Below are 22,077 nucleotides of genomic sequence, written 5' to 3' on the forward strand. Positions count from 1 at the left end.
TGAAGGTGAAGTGGATGAATCTGTGGTCGGTCCAGTGTAGTCCGGTGGAGTGGCTGAAGGAGACTTATTTGCTGGCAGAGAAGATGGGGTTGAGCGTGTGGCCAGCGAGGTGGGTGGGGGTGTTCACCAGTTGCTTGAGTCAGAGGTGGGCGAGGTTGTCGAGCAGGGTGGTGGTGTTGTTGTCGCTGTTTATCTCCAGGTGGTTTTCCCCCTCATCCTCACACACCCTCACCCTCACACCCCCTCACCCACCCTCACCCTCACCACCACCCACCCTCACCCTCACACACCCTCACCCTCTCTCACACCCCCTCACTCACACCCCCTCACCCTCACACCCCCTCACCCTCACACACCCTCACACCCAGTCACCCTCACACACCGTCACCCTCACACACCGTCACCCTCACCCTCACACACCCTCACCAACATAGCATAACAAAACATAGCAAAGCATAAAAAACATAGCATAGCATAACAAAACACAGCATAGCATAACAAAAAAAAGCATAGGATAGCAAAACATAACAAAACAAAGCATAGGATAGCAACGCATAGCATAACAAAACAAAACATAGCAAAACATAGCATAGCAAAACACAAACCATAGCATAACAAAACAAAGCATAGCATAACAAAACAAAACATAGCATAGTATAACAAAACATAGCAGAACAAAACGTAGCATAACATAACAAAACATAGCATAACAAAACACAACAAAACATAGCATACATAACAAAACATAGCATACATAACAAAACATAGCATTGCAAAGCATAGCAAAACATAGCATAGCATATCAAAAAAAAGCTTAGCATAGCACAAACAACATAGCATAACAAAACAACAAAATATAGCATAGCAAAACAAAAAGCATAGGATAGCAAAACAAAGCATAGGATAGCAAAACTAAACATAGCATAACAAAACATAGCATAACATAACAAAACATAGCATAACAAAACACAGCAACACATAGCATAACAAAACATAGCAAAACACAACAAAACATAGCATAGACAACAAAACAGCAAAACAAAACAAAACATAATAGCATAGCATACCAAACACAACAAAACATAGCATAGCAAAACATAGCATAGCATAATAAAATACAACAAAACATAGCACAGCATAACAAAACATAGCATGACAAAACATAGCATAACAAAACATAGCATAGCATAACAAAACACAGCATAGCATAGCATAACAATTCAAAGCATAGGATATCAAAACATAGCATAGCATAACAAAACAAAACATAGGATAGCAAAAAAAAAAACCATAGCATAGCATTCAGCATCACTCTGCACCACCACTGCATCACTCGGGAGCACCACAACATCACTATGCGCTACCACAGCATCACTGAACGCCACAGCATCACTCACTCGCCATCACAACATCACTCGGCGCCACCACAGCATCAATCTGTGCAACCATTCAACGACACCTGGTTCAAATATGTTCTCTCAATGTTTCAAGCTTTATTACAAATGTAACAAAAATATGTTAATATTTCACTTCTGTTCTTGGATTTTCGTCACAATAATATACACTGAACATAATCTTCACAAAAGTTATTTACACAACTTTAAGCTATTGCCATTATAAATTACAAGAACTTTTATTTAAGTATTAATTATTGAAAAAAAATTAAAAGCCATTGTTATTTGTAATATCAATACATGTAAGTCACGTAAATACAACACATATTGCATTACAAATGCTATAGGTGTCACATTTGCAAAAGTTAAAACTATTTGCATTGTAAATGACAAAGCTATTAATTTTGCTAATTTCAAAAACAAAACAAATAAAAAATTTGTCATTTACAATACCAATAGCTCAAACTTACCTAATGCGAGACCTATTGCATTGCAAATGCTTGTTATTTTTTACGTCGGAGTCGTCAGCTCCGGAGGCGCTAAAGTTGCCCTCTTCGATCTGCTCTGGTACATTGATGCCTTCTTGGAAGATATTGTCCTGTGTCGATGTTCGAGGCATAGTTCTTAGAGCTCGACGATCCCATATTGTTTTCTTGAAGCGGAAAGAGGCACAAGCTGGACAGTCTTTAGCCTCATGCTCGGCAAAAGGCAGAGGTTACACACCTCGGGAAGATGAGGGTGTGGAAACTTGGATCCACGTTGATGACACTTTTTGAAGGGAGTCCTTTCCATGAGCCTTTCAAAAGCCTAAGGCCTACGCCGACGACCGAAATCGAAGAAATTCAAGTTTGTAGAGATGCGCATCAAATGGGAAAAGAGATCGAAAACGATACTGAAGAATGGGTGAAGGATCGAAAGGTAGATCGATAACGACACCGAACTGGAGCGCGACAAAACACATCCGAGCCCGATGGTGGAAAAAAACAATCTGAAGATGGAGTTGATGCCCATGCGCACAATTGTCCACAGGAGGAGTCACCTATCTCGTGACTTCCAAAGACTTCTACCAAGACAAAAACAAAGTGCAAACATCCGGGCCCAACACCAGATGGCGATATATGCACAGTGTGTGATCTGCAGCTCATATGCCTCCAATGTATTGTTTCCAACTGGTGGAACTTTTCTTTATTGGTTTCCTCCTCTTGTGCTTTGATTATATACACACACAGGCATCTCCAACGAGTAGCTCATGATCTACTGGTAGCTCTCCAGTTACCTGTAAGATGCTGTCCTGTATGCAGGCCAGCCTACTAAATTACAAGCTTTTGCTTGGTTGCATAAATACATGCATCCCAAAATTGAATAGCATGCATTTGAGACAAAAATGTGTACATTTTCAGAACTTAACCTGATGTTTGGAGAAAATTGCTAGGATTTCCAAAATCTATTTAAAGCTGATATCTTAATGATAAACCCTGAGACAATGGGGACAAGTATTACTAATATGATTACCTTGGTGTGAGGGACATTGCAGCTATGGCTGTTATGTACTCATGTACAGGCATTCCATATCGATAAAGCTTTTTTTCACATAATTGCTGGTAATCCCGACTGATGCACCAAGGTGATCACTGCAGGTATCATTGCATGGAGTAGAAACTAATGTAATCGTGACTGACGTGCTCACTATTACCACAGTAAAATCATTAGTAGTGCAGCATGATTTTCAATGAACAGAAGTAGCTCTTAGTACACAGACCCTCAAGGATTTCGCGATTTGCAAGAAAATTGCAAAACCAGCACTTTTGTAAAAAGGCAGCGCTTTTTACATAAGTGTCCACAAAATGTGGAGAATGCCCAAACTTTTGCCTTCCCCACCGCCCGACCGAACCGTCAGTTTGCCCAGCGTCTTCAGCAGCAGCGCAATTCTTTCTATCCTCTTTATGAGTGGCACGAATATCCAAAATCATTTAATAATGGTATTGGAATCCCAGACTACTATTGGGTGGCACCTTACCTCAGCTAATGTAGGAACTACCCCAGGTGAGTACACTTTGATGTACGCTGGCCTTATCTGTATCAACACCCCTTACAGGCGCTTTTTCTTACTGACTGACGTATTGTCGACAGCTGTTTCTTGTTGAGCAGAGCTGTATTTCAGTGATGTTACGCTTCAAATACACGCCTGTATGTTATCACCTGATTGGAAATGCTGAACCAATGAGCCTAATGTCCTTTTTTTTTGTTCGCGCCGTAGATTAATTGATTGCAGCTGGAAGCTCAGTCTCTTCATAGTTTTTGCTTTGTTCATATAGTTCGAATTTGAATGCATTGTCATATTGCTTAGATCTTTTCTCTTGATTAATATTTGGTATCTTGGTTTTCATATTTTTTTCCATTTTGAAGTTCGGGCCTTAATTGTCCAGACTTTCAAAATGCTAACTTGTTACATAGACCCATTCTGTTATTTGAACACAGCACTCACTTTCAAGGCTGGGTAATTATTGTATTATTTGCCACAGTTACATGAGTGTGGAGCACGTTATCTAGATTCAGCTAGGGTATACTTTGTCGTAGCAACACAGCTGTGTAGCATACGTCAATTATATGTAGGACACCCCAATAGCGCACATTTAGTTTTTTCAATCAGTAATCATATGTAGCTATTTTTAAATCTGCTGCCATCATTTACAATCTTCCTCCTATTTTCTAGTGAACTCTGCACACGTTGCTTCGAGTTAAAATTCTGTAGTCATCAAGTCATTGATACAACAAGATTCTTTATTCTGTTATTACAAAAGGAATGCCTGAGGGCTGCGATTATGCCAGTAGGGTGGGGGACGGAAAGCAGGGGGATGAAAGGTGATCATAGTGGAAATGGGGCATGTGACGGGCCATAGGTGGATATTATTTCATGCAAAACAGCAAAATAAGGTGCTGCAAAATCTCAAATTTGTGCCGCTAAATTTCGATATTTGTGCCGCAAAATCTGCTAATCCATGCAGCAATATCCTGGGGGGTCTGACAGAAAATGTTGGAGACATCTGCTCAATAGAATTGTAGTACTTTCCAGTTACTCTTCTGTTTTATTTCACAAAGGTTTGCCATTACATAACCTCTGTCATTCTTTTAGTCAGGCAACAAGTCAAGCGTTCAAATTTATTTGAGGTTGCAATGGCTGGTTAGAATATACACCACATATCTGCTTGTGCATGGTATTATTATGTGTTTTCTCTCTTTTCGTGTTCTTTTCTCTTTTTTTGAACAGTTTGGTATTTACTCCAATTGTGCAAGCTTTGTACTTTCAAAAATAATTTCGTAATAACCATGCTGATATTTTCTTTTCAAGTTTTTTTTAAATAACTTTTTACTAGCTTGTCCTTGACTGAGGTTGTCTTTTGTTGTAGGTAGGTGTACCTTCAAGCAATGGAACAACATTTGAATAACTTTTTACTATGTTTTGATATTTGTATTATTCTTGTAAGTTGTTTGTCCTCTTATATAGGTCAAGATAATGTTGATTTGTTCATCAACTCATTTCACACTTATTTATTCGGGTGGACAGCTAGTCTTGCCTATTTTTCTTATTATCTTCACTGTGCTTTTAATATTTCTTTTAGTAGTAAAGTTACTTTTTATTCATTTAAATTCCTCATATGAAATACTCCACTTAAGATTACACTAATAAAAAACCTGCCTGCAAGATGCTGTTTGTTGCTTCTCTTTGTAGAGCTGTTTGGGTCTACCCGGGGTTCTACGAGGGGTGGAATGGGTTACCTTGCACAGTTTGCACTGATTTTTAGTGCCAGGTGTTTGTCCCACCTGTAAAATCAGTGCAAACGGCATCTCACACAGTCCAAGGGAGCACTGCTTCTTTCTGCTGCTCTAGTACAAGTTCTACGCAAGCAGACGCTTCCTCAACGCGAACGGAAGGTTTCTCAACGCGAGCAGTAGCGACCATTCGAGACTGCCCACTTTCGGGAATCTTGCTGGAAAGTGGTCTAGCATTGGATTTCCCTCACTCGCACTCGCCAACTTACCGTAGGCGAGTGGGGAAAAAACTTTACTCAGCTATGTGGAACCAAGTTTTTCAGAACTCCCTGAGCTCCATGGAGTGCAAAAAACTCTGCAAACTCCACGAATGGAGCGGAGTTCACCGCCTAGGCTTAATTATTAATCTGCAAATGGGATGCAGTATAATAGGATTATATATTAGGGGCCGCAATGTATTCACAATATGTGGACTGAAAAGAAGTCCGAAGGGCTATGTGCGACGCTTCACAGAACACCCTCCCCGGACCCCCTAAAAATTGACCCCTGGGTCCTTGAGTCCTGGATCTTTTCCAGCATCTTGTCCACCTGTGGTCCGAAGAGGTGCACCCCCTCGAAGGGCAGGTTGAGATGGTGCATCTCTGGTTTGAAACTGGAGAGCCGCAGCCAGGCGTGTTGGCGAACGAGAACACTAGAGAGAATGCTCCGTGCTAAGGTACAGCTGCATACAAGGCACAGAGGATAGTGTGGTACATGCATTCCCTTCCGAGACAAGCTCAGGTCCCGCTTTCTGTACTCATCTTGAATAAGCTGGAGGAGTTCTTCCATCTCATGCCAGTGAGCATGATCATAGCGTGAGTGAAGGCCAATAAGGTTGGCAATTCTCTAGTGGTTTGCCGATTGGGCAGCGAAGGGTTTGCCTCCTGCATCAACCTTTCTACTCTATTTATCCGGTGGAGGGGCGTCACCAATGGCTGTGCAGTAGCACATTTTCGCACCATATGTACCACCAAGGAGTCAAAAGTACAGTGGGTTGGGGGGGTAGAGCCTTGTATTTTTTGTATCAACCCTGGGGGTTAACACTCTAACCCTCACAGGATCTGTACAGGTATCAGCTATGGCTCTTAGCATGCCTTTTAGCAAGACTAGATACTGCTTCTTTGTGAAGCACTACCTTCCAGTTGCAGCTCTGTTTATAACCTTGTGGTACAAGGTAGAATCATTAGGGGGCAATGAGTTTCCAGGACAGAGGTCTCGGTCTGTGTCTGCAGGTGGGATGATTGTATAATTGTCCCATAGGTCTTCCCCAGTCTCCAGGTCAACCCGTGCCTCGTGTGGATTAAGGGGACACTCAGCTACCTCCCTCATAAGAGGAATGCAGAGGTTCCTGTGGTGCGTGTGACTGAAGAATTAGTGGAGGAAGAGGGGGAGAAGGCGCAGGGTGCTGAGGTGGTGTTGGGCCAGTGCCCCTGTCACAATGTTTCCTAAACTTAGGTGGAGCAGGAGGTAACTCACAGTTAGTTTCCATCTTACCTTCCGAGGCGGCCTTGGAATAATTCTTCCTGCCGGAGGGTGGATGGAAAGTGCTTGGCATCAATCTCGTTCTGGACTCGAAGCAGGATGGGTCGCCCCTGGACCTCCGACCTGCCGCCTATAGAGCTTTGGGCACCAAATGATTAAACACTGATCTAGGTTTTTGGATATCGTGTTGAGTGGCTCTTCGGAGCCGAAGGAGTCTTGGGTGCTGAAACAGGATTCAGTGCTGGCTTCAAAGGTGCTGTCGACATAGAGGGCCCGAGTGGCGGTTTTGATGCTGGAGTTTGGCTCAGACTAATTTCCGAGGCCTTTATTTGGTGAAAACCATAGCCTTCTGGAACTGACACACTGGAAGTCGAGTACAGACTTCAGGGCTCAACACCCGTCGCTGTAGACGAGGGGTGTGGTATTTACACTCAACATCTTCTGCAAAGCGAAAGGCAGTTCTTCCGCCTCAGAGCTTTTGTTTTATTGAGTTTATATAGCGCAAACTTGACCCGAAGTTATCGGGTATCAGAGTGCTTTAAATGAACACCAATTGCGTTACACAAGGACGCATACATGTTTTTGTTAGCCATGGAGAGATTAAGGGCCAGATGTACGACCATTGAATTTTGTGACTCGCAAATTACAACAAATTGAGAGTTGCAATTTGCGAGTCGCAAAATTTGATGTACAACAGGGTCTCAGACACTGTTTTTGATTCCCAATGGGGTCGCAAATTGCATGCCTCATGAATATTAATGAGGCTGTCAAATCAGCGATAGCCCCTTCCTAAAAGCGGTCGCTAACCCTATTTTGTGAGCTGCTAATAGATTAGCGACTCACAAAATAGGGTTAGTACATTTGCTTCCTTTTTTTGCGGTCGCAGTCGGGCCAAATGCAACTCAAAATACGGTTGTACATCTGACCCTCCGTGATTTGCCCAGAATCACGGGATGTTGAGCGTTGTTGCGGAGACCCGAACCCGGTTCCCCAGATATGAGGTCCACCGCCCTAGCCGTTAGGCCACATTCTCTCTCAGTTGGAGTGTGAGCTCAATTTCAGGCTGAAGCGGAGGGCCTGAAGGCCCAAAGTCTTTGGCTGTGGCTTCTCCTAGACATCCTGGTCCCTGAAAAGATCAGGGGTGTTGTCTTCCTAACGGTACGACATGGTACATCGAGCTAGGCACCGATCTCAATGGTAATGGAGTGTCTTTTTCAAACACAAGGCGAGGCAGGCAGTGCAGGATGTCTTGTCATGCTCCAGAGAGAGACAGAAGTTGCAGACCAGATGATGATCAGACTAGCGGTATTCCAAATTGCACTGTGAACAGCACCGGAAAGGGGTTCTTTGCATTATGAACTCTGCATTCTTAGTGGAAAAGGCAGAGAAGAGGGCCCCAAAAGGGAGCAAAAGCCCTAAGGGGGTGCTAGAAGGACTTGGATGGCGAAGTTGAGTGAAGAGACGAAGCTGCAAAAGCCCGATTCAAGCTGGTCGGGGTGGAAGAAACAGTGGGGGGGGGAGGGGGGAGAGGGGTACCGGTACCGAACAGCAGAGGGTGTTGGCCCGGAGCTCAGTGGATGCACGTCCAAACTTGCTGGCAGAAAGATGCAATCTAATATTGGAGCCAATGCTCATGCACATTACCAGCAATGGGTGGAGTCACTATACCATGTGATATGAACCCTTCTGTGTAGAAAAACAAATTTGCACATGCCCGAACCTAACACTAGATGGCAGGAGTGATGGAGGGTCATGTTCTACCATCTAATTGCCAAAAAGGGCATTTTGATCGACCTTGATAGAATGAAGGTCTGGGCCCTGCTCGACAAAATCTGAAAATATGCTAAAATGACCAATTTTTACCATATACTATCAGTAAATAGAAGCCCACAGATTCTGCAACCCTCTACATATAGGCCTAAGCCAAAGACCAAAGGCCACCATCTTATGTTATCAGTCTTTCATATTAAACTCCACTAGGCCCTGATGATTTCAAAACATGCATTTCTGTTGCGCTGAAAACAACGAGGTAATTTGGGCAATCACAGAGTACAGTAATTTTCCACAGCTTCAAGACCAACACCCACACACACACGTACACAGACCCAGCTGGTACAAGTTGGTACATCTTGGACCGTTGCTGAAATATTATTTTGAAAGACAGCTTGCACGAAATAAAAGCCACAACATCTTGCAATAGTAGCACCTGTCTTAAGTTCCGCTCTCACATATATTTTTAGAGATATGTACGTGACAAGATGTTCTTTGTTTATGTTTTGCGGTCGAGCATGGCCAACCAACCATTGAGCCACCTGACCATTTCTGTGTCCTAGGACATGCGGTCAAGCCACCTGCACCAGAAAGTGCGTCAGAAAGTGCGTCAAGAGTGTGAAGGATTCCGCTTTTTCAGGTATAAAGGATCCAACACCACAATTAGAAGCCAGAACTCTCCTGCAAGTGCTTGGCACGAGCATGGGTTCTCCAGCCGGCTGTTTATCTGATTTGGGACTTCAAAAGCCTCCTCTCTCAGGTGGTACCCCACCAAACTAGATAATATTGTTGCCTTTTTAAATCTCTGATTATACTCGGTATTTTTCATCCACACCCAATTACTTGCATTTAAGGTCTCTTTAAACCATTTGATCTTGTATGGCTAGTCTCCCTAGTTAGGTTGTCTCTAGGCACTGGATTTTTATAGAATGTGTTCTGTATTCTCTAACTAATTTCAAGTGTGCCTTTTAAAGATCCTAGTCCCTTGCATCTTGGGTCTCTTTATAAGGTTAAAACAACTGCATGGATAATTTTCTTCAGAAAAGCTTGTTTCTAGGCGCTATATTTTCATGGAATGTATTCTGTGCCCTTTTGAATCTCTAGCTGATTTAAACATGTCTTTTAATGGATCCTTATTCCAGCTTGCCTTATAAAAGTTAGAGTATTTGTCATCTAGCATTTATGCCTCACAGAGTGAAGTCAGATTTTCGTAATGGTTTTGCTTAGATACATGAAATGATATGCATTTAGTGATATACCTGTGATTTAATAATAAAAGTGCCACTTCAACATGAGTCTTAGTCATCTCATATCTTTGTTCCTTATGCCTCAGTGAAGAGTTGCGTCGGCGGCCCGTGACCACTGTTGAGGTGACCACACCCCAAAGGGGCATCGATTCTCCCTTTGTCAGGAGTATGCACAGCATGTGTACCTACAGCAACATATGCCACAAAAATCAATTCTCAAGAGCCACTTGCAAAGAAGTATGTATCTGACAGTACCCCGAGCTCTTCAGCGGATGGGGGGACGGAAGAAGAGGACAACACCAACAGCGCCAGCGAGGAGAGCAGCGAGGCCTCCCGTATTAACCCTGAGACAGTCGTGCGCCCTAAAAAATCAAGAAACAAGACTAAGCGGCGAAGCCAACTCAAATGGGACTATTCAGACTCGCAGATGTCTTACCATCTGGAGGAAGATGAAGTAACTCAACCACAATGGCACAGCCCGAGAAAGCCACAAAGCAAAACAACCGAGACAATAGAGCCCTCATTGACGGCTATACTCGCCTCCATCAAAGACTTCCAAGAGGAGGTTAGAGCAGACAATCGGACCGCCAAGAACGCAGCAAAAAAACTACAGGGCGGGCTTAGAAGACTGAACAAAACTTGTACAGACATCAGCGATCGGGTTGGAATGGTTGAGGCTAGGACGGAACATTTGGAAACCGAAGCTGTAGCTACTAAACAACTGACTGAGTCCAACTCTGCTGGTCTTACAGACCTCATGGTCAAAATGGAAGAACAAGAAAATCGACAACGCAGGAACAACCTCCGCCTGCTTGGTATTCCGGAAGGGAAGGAGGGGGAAGATCCGAGACAATTTATAGTCAAGTTACTACAAGACTCTTTTCCGGAACATCCAGGTTGGGACTGGAACCGTGAAGTGCAGCGAGCTCATCGCTTCCCCTTCTTTCTGAAACGGCAATATAACAATGGGAAGCCTACTGAAGGGCAGCCTTGGGTATTCCTTGTGTACTTTGGCAACTTCCTTCTAAGACAGTTGGTGTATGACCAAGCTCGCCCCAACTCTAAAAAAGGGGCCAACGGAATTACCTTCTTCGCCAAACCAGACTTTTGTCACCAGACCGTGGAGAGAAGATGGCACCTACGACAACTGATTTCCCCCTTCCAGCAGCTAGGCGCTGAGGTATACCTCATGAATCCGGCAAGGCTGAAGGTTATTCTGTTCGGCACTACCAAGGTTTTTTTGTCCGAGATCAAAGCTAAAGAGTACCTGGAAGAAGTAAAGCTTAAAAAGGGACACAAAGCTTAAGACTGGGGAAAAAAGACAGGGAAACAAAAGGGGTGCTGCCGCTCTCCTCTCTCTTTTTCTGAAGCTACTGTAACCTACTGGTAACTAACTCCTCCAATCAGTGGGGAGTAACCTCACCGCCAAAATGCAATCTCTCTTATGCATACAGTCTTTTTTTTACATGTTTGGGGGGGCACTTAAGCAGGGGTGAGCCCTGACTGAAAGGGGGGTAGTGAGGGCGAGAATGGGAAAAAACAAGCACTCATACACTTTTAACAAAAAAAATATTCTGCACTTAATCTCTGCACAGCACTGGGTAGGCTTAATATCCGATCACAAGATTAAGATTATTTATGTTTCTGGCCGGCGTGACCAGCAGCCGAGGCTCATGTATGACCTCCATCATTCAGGCTTGGCCTGATTGCTCACGTAAGGGGGTGGGTGGCGAGGGTGGAGGGGGGGGGAGGCGGGGGGAAGGGGTGGGAAGGGTGGGAAGGCACACAGATATTACACATGGGTGCAAAATACTCACGACACTCTTTTGAAAAATTTACTATATCCCTAAAAACAACTTTATTGATTTTCAATAGGCTCCTACCTTTACACCACTTAAATGGCTAAGCTAGATTCACTACGAATTGTTTCAGCTAATATCTGTGGATTGAATGACGCCTCTAAAAGGCAGAAAGTGTCTCTGGGTTTACGAACACTTGGGGGGAACATTATATGCCTACAAGAAACCCACGTAGAACAATCACAAAAACATCTACTGAATACCCTTGGGTTCAAAGTAGTGGGCGCAACCACGCAGGGGGCTAAAACAAAGGGAGTGGGTGTTCTAGCTGACAGAAGATTTGTTACTGGCAACCCACGAGTCAAATCCGACCCACTGGGGAGGTGGGTCATTGCTCAGATTCAACTCCCTAATAACTCTTCTATTACCCTTTGCTCAATATATGGGAGCAACGCCGACGATCCCGGGGCTATTAACCAGGTCTCCGGTGAACTAGCGCACTGGCCACTCCCATAGTGCTCTGCGGGGATTTCAATATACATCTACCTTGTGACTGGGCCAATAACACAACATGGAGATACAAAGGTAGGAAGCCCCTAGTTTTTCAGGCCTTAACAAACCTTATTCAGACACATGGATTAATAGACAGCTGGGCGACTAAAAATCCTTCACATCCCGGCTATACTTTTTACTCTGCCCCACATCAAATCCTAGTTAGATTAGACTACTTTTTTTTATCTCTGCCTCACTTACCAACAACTACACAATTGATATCGCACCTCGCTTTTTATCTGACCATAACCCTCTCATTATCACTTTCAAGGGGCTTGGACAACCTAAAGAGACCACTAAGTGGAGTTTTGAAAAAGCCCTACTGTATGATAGTAGTTACGTAAATCATATGTAGGGATGGATTCAAGAATTCCTGGAGAGAAATATTGGATCTGCTTCTCAAATGATAGTCTGGGACACACTGAAGGCAGGGATTAGAGGCGAGACTCTTAGGTTCTCTATTCAGAAAAATAAAAGGGAAAAAACTCTAATCAGGGATCTACAAGAAAAATTAAGGAACATAGAAATTAAGCTAACCCAATCTATCCAGGCAGGACTAGACTGCCAAGCTATTCAACAAGAAGCAGTTGTGGTCAGAGCTGAAATAGGAGCTATTTTTTTGGAAAAAATCGCAGTAAAGTGGGCAGCAGCAAGGGAAAAAAAACTACGAGTGTAGTGATAACATCGGCCATCATCTAGCTGTTAGGACACGACAACAGGTTACTAACAGCGAAATCCACTCAATCAGAATACCCTCTGGCTCGGAGATCACAGACCCTAGTCTTATACGGAAGGAATTCCAGGAGTATTATGCCAAATTATACATGGAAGAAAACTCTTCTAATAGGGAAGCTCTAGACAGGGAAATCTCTAATTATCTCAGCGAGATCGAATTAAGGCAACTCAGCCCAGAAGATAGTAAGCTCCTAGATCTTACACCCACGTGGGAAGAAATTCTGGATGCTCTCACCAGCCTTCCGAGCGGAAAAGCATCAGGCCCTGATGGAATCCCCGTTGAATTCTTTAAAGTCTTTACTCCCCAAATTAAAACCATATTCACTGAGGTAATAACATCTATATTCAACGGGACTCCCCCTCCGGCCTCCTGGTCTAGAGCTAGAATTTCGATCTTCCTAAAAAAAGAGAAGTCTCCTTTGGATATGAGCTCCTACAGACCTATAACCCTCATCAACTGTGACTCTAAAATTTTCTCCAAGGTGTTAGCCTCCAGAATCTACCGAGTAGTGGAATCTCTTGTCTCGGAATGGCAGCACTGTTTCATACCCAAAAAAGGGACTACGGAACATATCAGGAGAGTTATCACCCTGTTCGATGCTGCACAAGCTGCTGGAGACCCGATGTCGCTCACGTTACTCGATGCTGAAAAAGCCTTCGACCGGGTCTCCTGGCAATTCCTATGGGGGGTAATGTGCAGAATGGGGTTTGGGGATAAACTCATATTGGCAACGCAGGCACTTTATACAAATCCAACTGCCAGTGTTGCCATAAATGGACATCTCACCGATCCCTTTAATATCTCTCGGGGCACCAGGCAGGGTTGTCCCTGCTCGCCTCTATTGTTTGCCCTCTATCTGGACCCTTTCATCAAACAGATAGAGAAAAATGACAACATCACCCCAGTAATCTGCTTTCACAATAGTTGCAAAATCTTGGCCTATGCCGACGACCTGGCCATCACCTCTCCAGACCCTGCTAACACCATACTCGCACTGGAAGGCGAGGCCCAGAAATTTGGGAGGTTATCTGGCTATGCCCTCAATAAAAACAAGACACAGATTTTAGTAAATAACAAAATCACTTGGTCTGACGACAGGGTGGTACCCAAGGCTAAATATTTGGGGGTGTCTATCTCACCCAAACTGGAGGACATAGTCACAGATAACTTGGTTCCCCTCGCCGTGCAGACCAAGAAGGCTCTAAAACAGATTGACAACCTCCATTTAACACTAGTGGGCAGATGCAATGTCATCAAAATGACATACTTTCCAAAGCTACTCTACCTCTTTCGTAGTATACCCCTTGAATTTAGCAAGAAAAAACTTCTCCAATTCCAGCAGATCTACACTCAGTTCATCTGGGCCTATGCCCAGCCAAGACGAGCACTGAAACAACTCACTCTCCCAAAAGAAAGAGGGGGCTGGTCTTTTCCGAATATAACTTTATACTACTGGGCGGCAGTATTACAATATAGCTCAGTACTAGTAAGAGAACCCACCTACGACTCAACAATCGGGCCATCTCTACCCTCGCCCTTCCGGTTCTTACTAGGGGATCAATATTGGGGCTGCCTACTTCGCGAAACAACATATGGGTACTACAACCGGGTAAAATTCAAGACATTAATGAATTCATTTAAAGTATTCCGCCATATCCGGAGAATATTTGGAATTGGCAGACTTAACTTTTATCCTCCCATAGTTAATAACAGCAACTTACCAGATATTTTCAGTCCTTCTTACTTCTGCGAATGGCACAGGGCCGGAATAGTAAAACTTGGGGACCTGATTACAACCAGGGGGATTGAATCCTTCACAAATTTACAATCTAAATTCAAACTAAAAAAATCAAGACTTATTTAAATACCTGTCTATCCAAGGCTATCTATCCAGGAAGGTGGGTGGGTGGGACCACAGGGTTTGCCGAAATTGAACTATTACATGCTCTACGCAATATTACCACCCTTCGTATCGGAAGTATCTACCAAATGCTCAATAGGCAAACACCAGATGACCTAGAATCCATCTCTACAAAATGGCATGTCAAACTTGAGACGCCTCAAAGTTTCTTTTATAATTCTATGCTTCTATCACAACAGATATTAATTTCTGCTAAATTACAAGCACAACACTTTAAAACAATTTTCTTTCTTTATATGACACCAAGTAAAATTATTAAATGGGGGATCCGGGAAAGGAACACTATGCCCGCGATGCCCCGAAGTAGGGGCAGACTCAATACATATTTTCGCAACTTGTCCAAAACTAGCCCCAACCTTGCTTAAAATACAAAACCTACTTAGCGAAATAATTAATCAACCAATTGTGTTAAACCCTACGACCATCTTCTGGGGACCCAAACTGATTAACCAAGGATTAAGGAGGAAGGGCTGATTTTTATAGCAATGGCAATATGGAGGATTTGTGTCTCGTCCGGCTGGTTAGATACTGATTCCCCTTCTTTCGCACAATGGCTGGCCAGACTGGTTGCCACATTCCATTTTGAAAAGGCAATATACACCAAGAAAGGACGAAGAAAGAGGAAGATAGGCACTGAGGTTTGGGGGAAATTTTCTACCTGGATTGAGCAACAAGGGCAACATGACCCGGGCAGATAGCTAGCGATGCCTTAAAGAATTCTTTTTTTCTTCTCTTTTTTTATTTTTTCTCTCTTGATACCTGCCTAATCCTCTTTCATCCTACTCTTCTTCGTTTGTGTTTTCTCTTCTTTTTTCTATTTTCTTTTTTTTTCTTTTGCTCTACTCGCAGTGTCTTGCGCCTTCCTTAATCTCAATACATTAACGATTTTACAGGCCTTGACGGGTGGTGGGTGGGAGGGGGTAGTTGTAATTAAGTAATCTTCTTCTGTTTGGACATTGTACTATTGTTGAAAAATAAAAAATACTTTAAAAAAAAAAAAAAAAAAAAGCAAAGAAGTATGTTCAAAAGAAACCGACTGCTTTGTGAAGTCATGATACTTGCACCATTCGACTCCTCTCTTCTAGCAGGCAAAATAAAACACTTAGGGATCATTCCCCAACAATGCACATGCTCTACCCCGTATACTTTTCTTATGATTATCTCATTCAAGTTTTTGTAAAGTAATCAATCCTCTAGGAATGAGTCTAACAGACTCTGCACTAAACACAGACTAATTAAGACACTGAGGTGTAATACCAACTCTTCATTCTGTGCAGTACTTAATTTGTTCCAGTGGTCCCCCGCTCATACTTATTTTACAAGACAGAAACTATTGTGAACAGATCCTGACTCACTGCTCCCACAACTCCAAGTCTTGGCATCTTTGTGGGCATTGATAAGAATGTATTTCTGGGAGGGGGCACATATTAAGAAGTCTGACCCAGCCCTTAGGCGAGTGGCTGCAGGCTATTCAAGGAAACTTACTGTTTGTTTTCAGAAGTAATTACTACATGGCTACGGTTCAGGAGGACTAAGTGCCTGCTAGGAAATAAATTCATGAGAATCTGGATTCACCCCCTCCCCAAGTCTGACATGGAGGGTGTCGATCATCGTACCATATGCTGCACAGTTCCTTAACAAATGAAAACGTCCCTAGACAGCATTGGATGCTGGCTACTAAGAGTACCTTTGGTTCCTGGCATCTATTAACAAATGAAGCACAGACTATGAGAATATTCACTGAATTTATACATGTTAATGTATTTTTGTCTCCACTGCAGTTCTCAATCAAATCATCAAACAAGCAAAAGCTAAGAACAGCTACTAACATTCCCCATGTTTTTAAAACAGAAAAAAAGAAAGCTTCAGAAAGGCAACATAGCCTTTCTTGGAAAGCAAAAAAAAGCAGTGCGTTTTTAAGGCTCTTAGCTGAGCCTGTAATCCACAGGTCAGTTGTAGCAGCTAGCTTTCAGTTCTTATTTATGATCCCCTGAGAAATCACTTTAAGCTTGCTTGTACTCATAACAGTTATTGTTAAAAAGCACTTTTACAGGGCAGCCTGCTTTTAATAGGGGTTTCTACACAAATGTGGGTTTCTTACAGCTTCATTCAAACGTCAGGTGCCTGCAGCTGGCAAATAGCACTGTTAAAAAGCCAGGATGTAATCTGTATTTGGTACTCCCAAAGAGAACATGGTGGCCAAAAACGTGAAGGAAACATTTATCCTGGAGCAGATGCCTACTTGAACCCTCACACCTTTGGCCAGAAGACTATGCCTCCAGCCAGAAGTCTAATAAAGGAGACATACTAAATCTTTCAGTCTGCAGAAAACCATGACTAAGAGTCAAATTAAACAACTGAAGTGCTAGAAATCTATCCTACAGTTCATCACTCTTCTGCTGTGAACTGCGAGTTCACAAACGCCAAGAAGTGATATATAAAGGTGATCCCAAAGAGGGGAAGGTAAAGATTACCATTCTTCGAATTATCAAGGGAAAACATCTTTTGTTAATGCGTTACAGACATTAAAGAGGACATCAACCCCTTCCCACTTTACAAGGTCACCATCAAGGTATCGCTGGGTAAGGACATCTTAACATTTTAATGAAGTTCTTGCCCGAGAACTACCAAACTTAACATATGGCTTGAAATCTTGGGGTCGAAGATCTTTAGTGATTTTTTAAATTCTCCAATTTCGAGCCCATTCTCTTTTTATTTTATTAGACATCAGTTGCATACAAAAAAAGCAAAACAAGACACTGCACAATAGAGTTAAAGGGATAAATGCCATCATTAATAACACAAATAAAAGTTCAATTTCCAGGGACAAAATGCTCTAACAATATTGAGGCAAAGAAGGAAAGAAAAGCCACAAAAGTACAAGAAAAAGAAAAGAAAAATTAAACACATACCTAAGTAGTATAAGCATTATCTAAACTAATCCCAATGAAGACTTGACCAGATCCTTTCAAATGTAACTCTTGATCTAGGACCCCTGACTTTAGCTAAGGGCAGTTCTAATTCATAGATACTCAAAGTAGTACCCAAAATTCAGTAACTTTCGGGCAGGTGGTCTAGATCCACGCTCTGGCAATACAAAGGCGGGAACAAGCTAAAATAATTGAAACTAGCGACTTCGATATATTACCCGAGTCATTTATTATCCCCAATAATATTTCTTTCGCAGTGAGTTGAATATCTATACCTTCTAAATTACTCAGAACTAGGGTAACCTCAGCCCAAAACGTATTTAACTTTTGACACGTGATGAACATGTGTCGAAGATCAGCCGTGTATTCCTGACATTTCGGGCAGCGTATCCTTGAAGAAACATTTGTCGGCGTCCACTTGGATATAACTTCAGGGGTGTAGTACAACAAACATAATCCGATGTTGCTGTAGTTTCAAGTTAACTGAAGTAACAGCAGTACCAATTGTAGTCAATGATTCATATAGATCCACTTTTAAAATATCAATTACAAACATTTGGTTGAGTTTAGCTACTACCTGCAGAGCACATTCTAAGCCATTATTAATACCGGTTTCTAGATGGTCGCAACTGGTTATGGGCACAGGCATACTCACTGCTCCAGCAATATCAAAGGCAGTGACACCCGCTGGATGAAGTCCCACCAACCATAGTAAAATTCAGCTTTCTCTGAGGAGATTCTACACTGAACTGTGATGGCTGTATACCCATACACGGAGAGAGCTTTGGCTCCTTGTATCAAAAAATGCACTTGGTAGGACACAAAAACTAACAGCTCAACAAGTTACCAGTTTCTCTAATCTCCTCTGCAGCCACGAACATTGTATTTGGTATTATGCAAAAATCAACATATGACCTTCCTACAGAAGAGTATCAGGCACAGAAACCATAGTAGAAGAGAAAGTGGTGGTAAAACAAATAATTTGTGAATCAATAAATATTTAGTTCATAAATGTCCAGATCTCGCATCAATAGAGACATGTAATAATGTCATAAATATCAGTTAAGTTTCTTTTTCTGGAAGAGGGAGGAGATTACAGCCATGTATCATTCTCTGTATTGAGACCCTCTCTCGATATCGAGTAATAAGAAAACCTGTGTCATGGAGATTGGATTTGCCTTTACACTGTGTTAAGTTAGCATGAGCTTATTAGAAGTTTAAACGCCATTTTTCCATTCTGCTTCTTTTACACATGGCATACAATATTATAAATGTTTAGAGTCTAGCAGAATATTTTGCTTCACACGAGAATAATGTTTTCTTATTGTATCAGCTTTGCTTGGTAAGCTATGTCTGAACAGTGAGTGCCAAGGCCTTCAAGGTTATTTCAACACACTGGCTGTTGTTCGGTCTGATCAGCGCACCTCCTAGACATAACGCATATGCAGCTGTGGCCACCTCTAATTTTGGCGCGTTTAATAATGCACTGTGCAAAGCATGCACACACACTTGAAGAACATTTGCATGCAGAGTGCTGGTGTAGAAAATGATGTGATACTTTTCTACTAGGACCAGAGGTATGGGGCCGTCCTTGTAAACCCAAAGAGACCTTCTGTAGATATAATATACTAGCAAGGGAGGGTAAGACTGAGGTGTATTTTAGCCTTCTTCCCTTTAGCATTTTAACATGCTTTCTCCCTTTGTATTCTATGGAATAGTAACTATGCTGATAACCTTGTTCCTTATAATATGCTTGCATTAGCTAAGATACTGCGCTTGAGAACACGGCACTAGAAATAAATATTTCAAACTTGCACGTGTCTTCATTTACTCCTCGTTTTGGACTGGTATGATAGTATAACGAAAGAGTGTTTGTGTGTTCCACGTTACCCGAGGTATTCTAAGTTCATGTTCTGGGTTGTCTAATCATTGGGGGATGGAAGAACCAATGAGACACTGATTGCTAGTCTGGTAGGAGATTTTGTATACTAAGGTGAGTTTTGGCACACCCTAATTTACTGAGGCTCCAAGTCTCTATGCACAGTTCTGTGTAGGAGCAGAATCCCTGTGACACCTGTATAAAAACCCAGTGTAGGACCTCACCTGTCATCTCTAGAGGCATGAAGGTGTGATCTTATTCATAAACAGCCTGAATTCGGGGATAGAGGATGAGGGACAGAAGCAAAGGGTTGGATGGATTTTTTAATGAAAGTAAATGAGCAGCCAGGTACCAGGGCACTTTGTAAGGATAGGCAGTGAGCAGGAATGACAGGTGTTGTGTGTTGGGAGGGTGGAAGTAGGATCAGGAAACCAGGGAACTCTTCACTAAAAGGGTAGAACTAAAGGGCTGCAGCAAAGACTGGAGGCTGCGCAGAGATTGAAAAGAGGACAGTTGTTGTACCTGATATGAGCTCGCCCCTCAGCTAATCTGAAACCGTTGCTATGGAGATGGATTCCATTGGATATGCCATTAGTTGATGTTTTTCCATTCTGCACTTCTGGGGAATGAAAGAAAAGAAAAATGGGTAAGCTGTTCAGCATACACTGCCTATTGTCACAGGTACAGCATATACTTCTGCCGATGTCTTGGCACAATGTACACTCCCTACTGTCCATTGCCACAACACCCACAGCCACAGATCTCTGTGAGACACATTATCTCACAAACCATACATAGTTGTCATGCATCGCAAACAGTGCATCCCAGAGAGCTTATTTCCTCCTGCCACAGTTTATACTGTGCCTTCCAACATTTGACACAACGCACACTTAAAAACACACAAAAGGCAATGGGAGAATGTCTTGAAAATAATTTTAAAAAGTGGCATTCGTGCTAGGTAGCATTCCAAAACACAGATTTTCACATACTGTACCACTCTAGATCCATCACATGTACATCATTACTGACCCTGTTCTTCCTGGGAACTGTCAATCTGAATTGCTCAACGAGGACCCCTTCAGGAGAGAACATTAACAACCGCAGACCGCACACTTCGACACAAAGATTAAGACAGCATACACAGACCCAAGCTCTTTGGATAGTTTAAAAAAGTATCTCACACACTGCCACAGAGTAGAAAGCACATCAAAGACCTTCTCCATCTCTTGGAATATCCTATGCAACCTCGTACCTCATTGAACAACACTGCTGCTCAAATATGCTTGGTAGAGTACACCTGAGACCGCACATATGGTCTGAACTGGCAGATAGCCTCCGCTGCCTCATCTGTAAATAATGCATGTACTACCTTCCATCTTAAAGTACAGCATATACTGCCTTCCAACTTCTAGAATAGCAAACAATGGCTTACATCGCCTTGCACTGTATGGATAATGTTACTTACCCAGTAAGCATCTGGTCTTGGCTTGTAGAGCTGTAGATTCATATGCTTTGCATACTCTTGCCATCAAGTGTTGTTTCCGGATGTTTGCAAGTTGTTTTTCTTCTAAGAAGTCTTTCCAGGTCTCTCCAGAGGTGCCTCCTCTTTCTTCTAAGAAGTCTTTCCAGGTCTTTCCAGAGGTGCCTCCTCTTTTCGGAGATAGTGCATATGGGCATCGACTGCATTGTTAGATTGTTTTCCCGCAGAGGGTGAGAATGGCGGACGTTAGAAACATTTTCTCGGAGCAGACTGTGACCTGAAGGCGGGGGTGGGACCAATGCCTTTTGTTTCAGTTGAGTTGGAGTTTGGGTCAAGGGGCGTTCGATACTCACGGGTCGTTACCCTTGTGACTAGTCTTCTTCCATCTCGAAGTCCGATACTGGAATGGAGACTAGTTCTTCCTGTTCTTCCTCGGCCCCATTGTGCGTCAAATTCGTACTCTGATCCTTCACTGAAGATGTCCCGCGTGTATTTGACGTTTTGTCTCTGGATTTCGCGACCTCGACCCAGATGATCACAGAACATTCTCTTCGCTCTAAATGATCTGCACGCGTTCCAGACCTGTTCATAGTGCTCCAGAGACAAGCACAAGCTGCACACTTCGTGTGAGTCGGTGTGCGGATACTTGGTGAGGCACCGAGGGCAGATTTTGAATGGAATCCGTTGAATCGACTGCCAAGTGGGCCGAAGCGGTTAGGCTGAATGGCCTTCCCACAGAGCCTCGATCAAAATAGAGGTTTTAATAGACAGATATGATACGCAGAGAAATTGGATACAAATTCGAAACAATACCGACGTGGGTAGAGTGGATTGCGCACCAAGGGGAACCCGAAGAAACAGTTTAGAAGCGGAGCGCAGCAATACACGTCCAAAACCGATGGCTGAAAAAAAACAATGGAGTCAATGCCCAAGCACACTATCACTGAAAGGAGGAGTCACCTACCTCGTGACTGCAAAGACTTCATGGAAGAAAAACAACTTGCAAAACTCCGGACCCAACACTAGATGGCAGGAGTATGCAAAGCATGTGATATACAGCACACATGCTTCGAACAC

General features: G+C 42.9%; 1 protein-coding gene across 8 annotated transcripts in view; it reads right to left on the minus strand.

The window, feature by feature from the left end:
- Positions 1–22,077, minus strand: part of WDTC1 (WD and tetratricopeptide repeats 1) — a 524,512-nt gene that overhangs the window by 188,375 nt on the left and 314,060 nt on the right. For all 8 annotated transcript variants that reach the window (XM_086957606.1, XM_086957601.1, XM_086957604.1 and 5 more), the window contains one exon: positions 20,043–20,139. In XM_086957606.1, coding sequence (XP_086813732.1) covers positions 20,043–20,139 — 97 coding nt within the window. The remainder of the gene's footprint in view (positions 1–20,042; positions 20,140–22,077) is intronic.

The sequence above is a fragment of the Lissotriton vulgaris genome, chromosome 2_1, assembly GCF_964263255.1.
Source record: "Lissotriton vulgaris chromosome 2_1, aLisVul1.2, whole genome shotgun sequence".
NCBI classification, from domain to species: Eukaryota; Metazoa; Chordata; class Amphibia; order Caudata; family Salamandridae; genus Lissotriton; species Lissotriton vulgaris.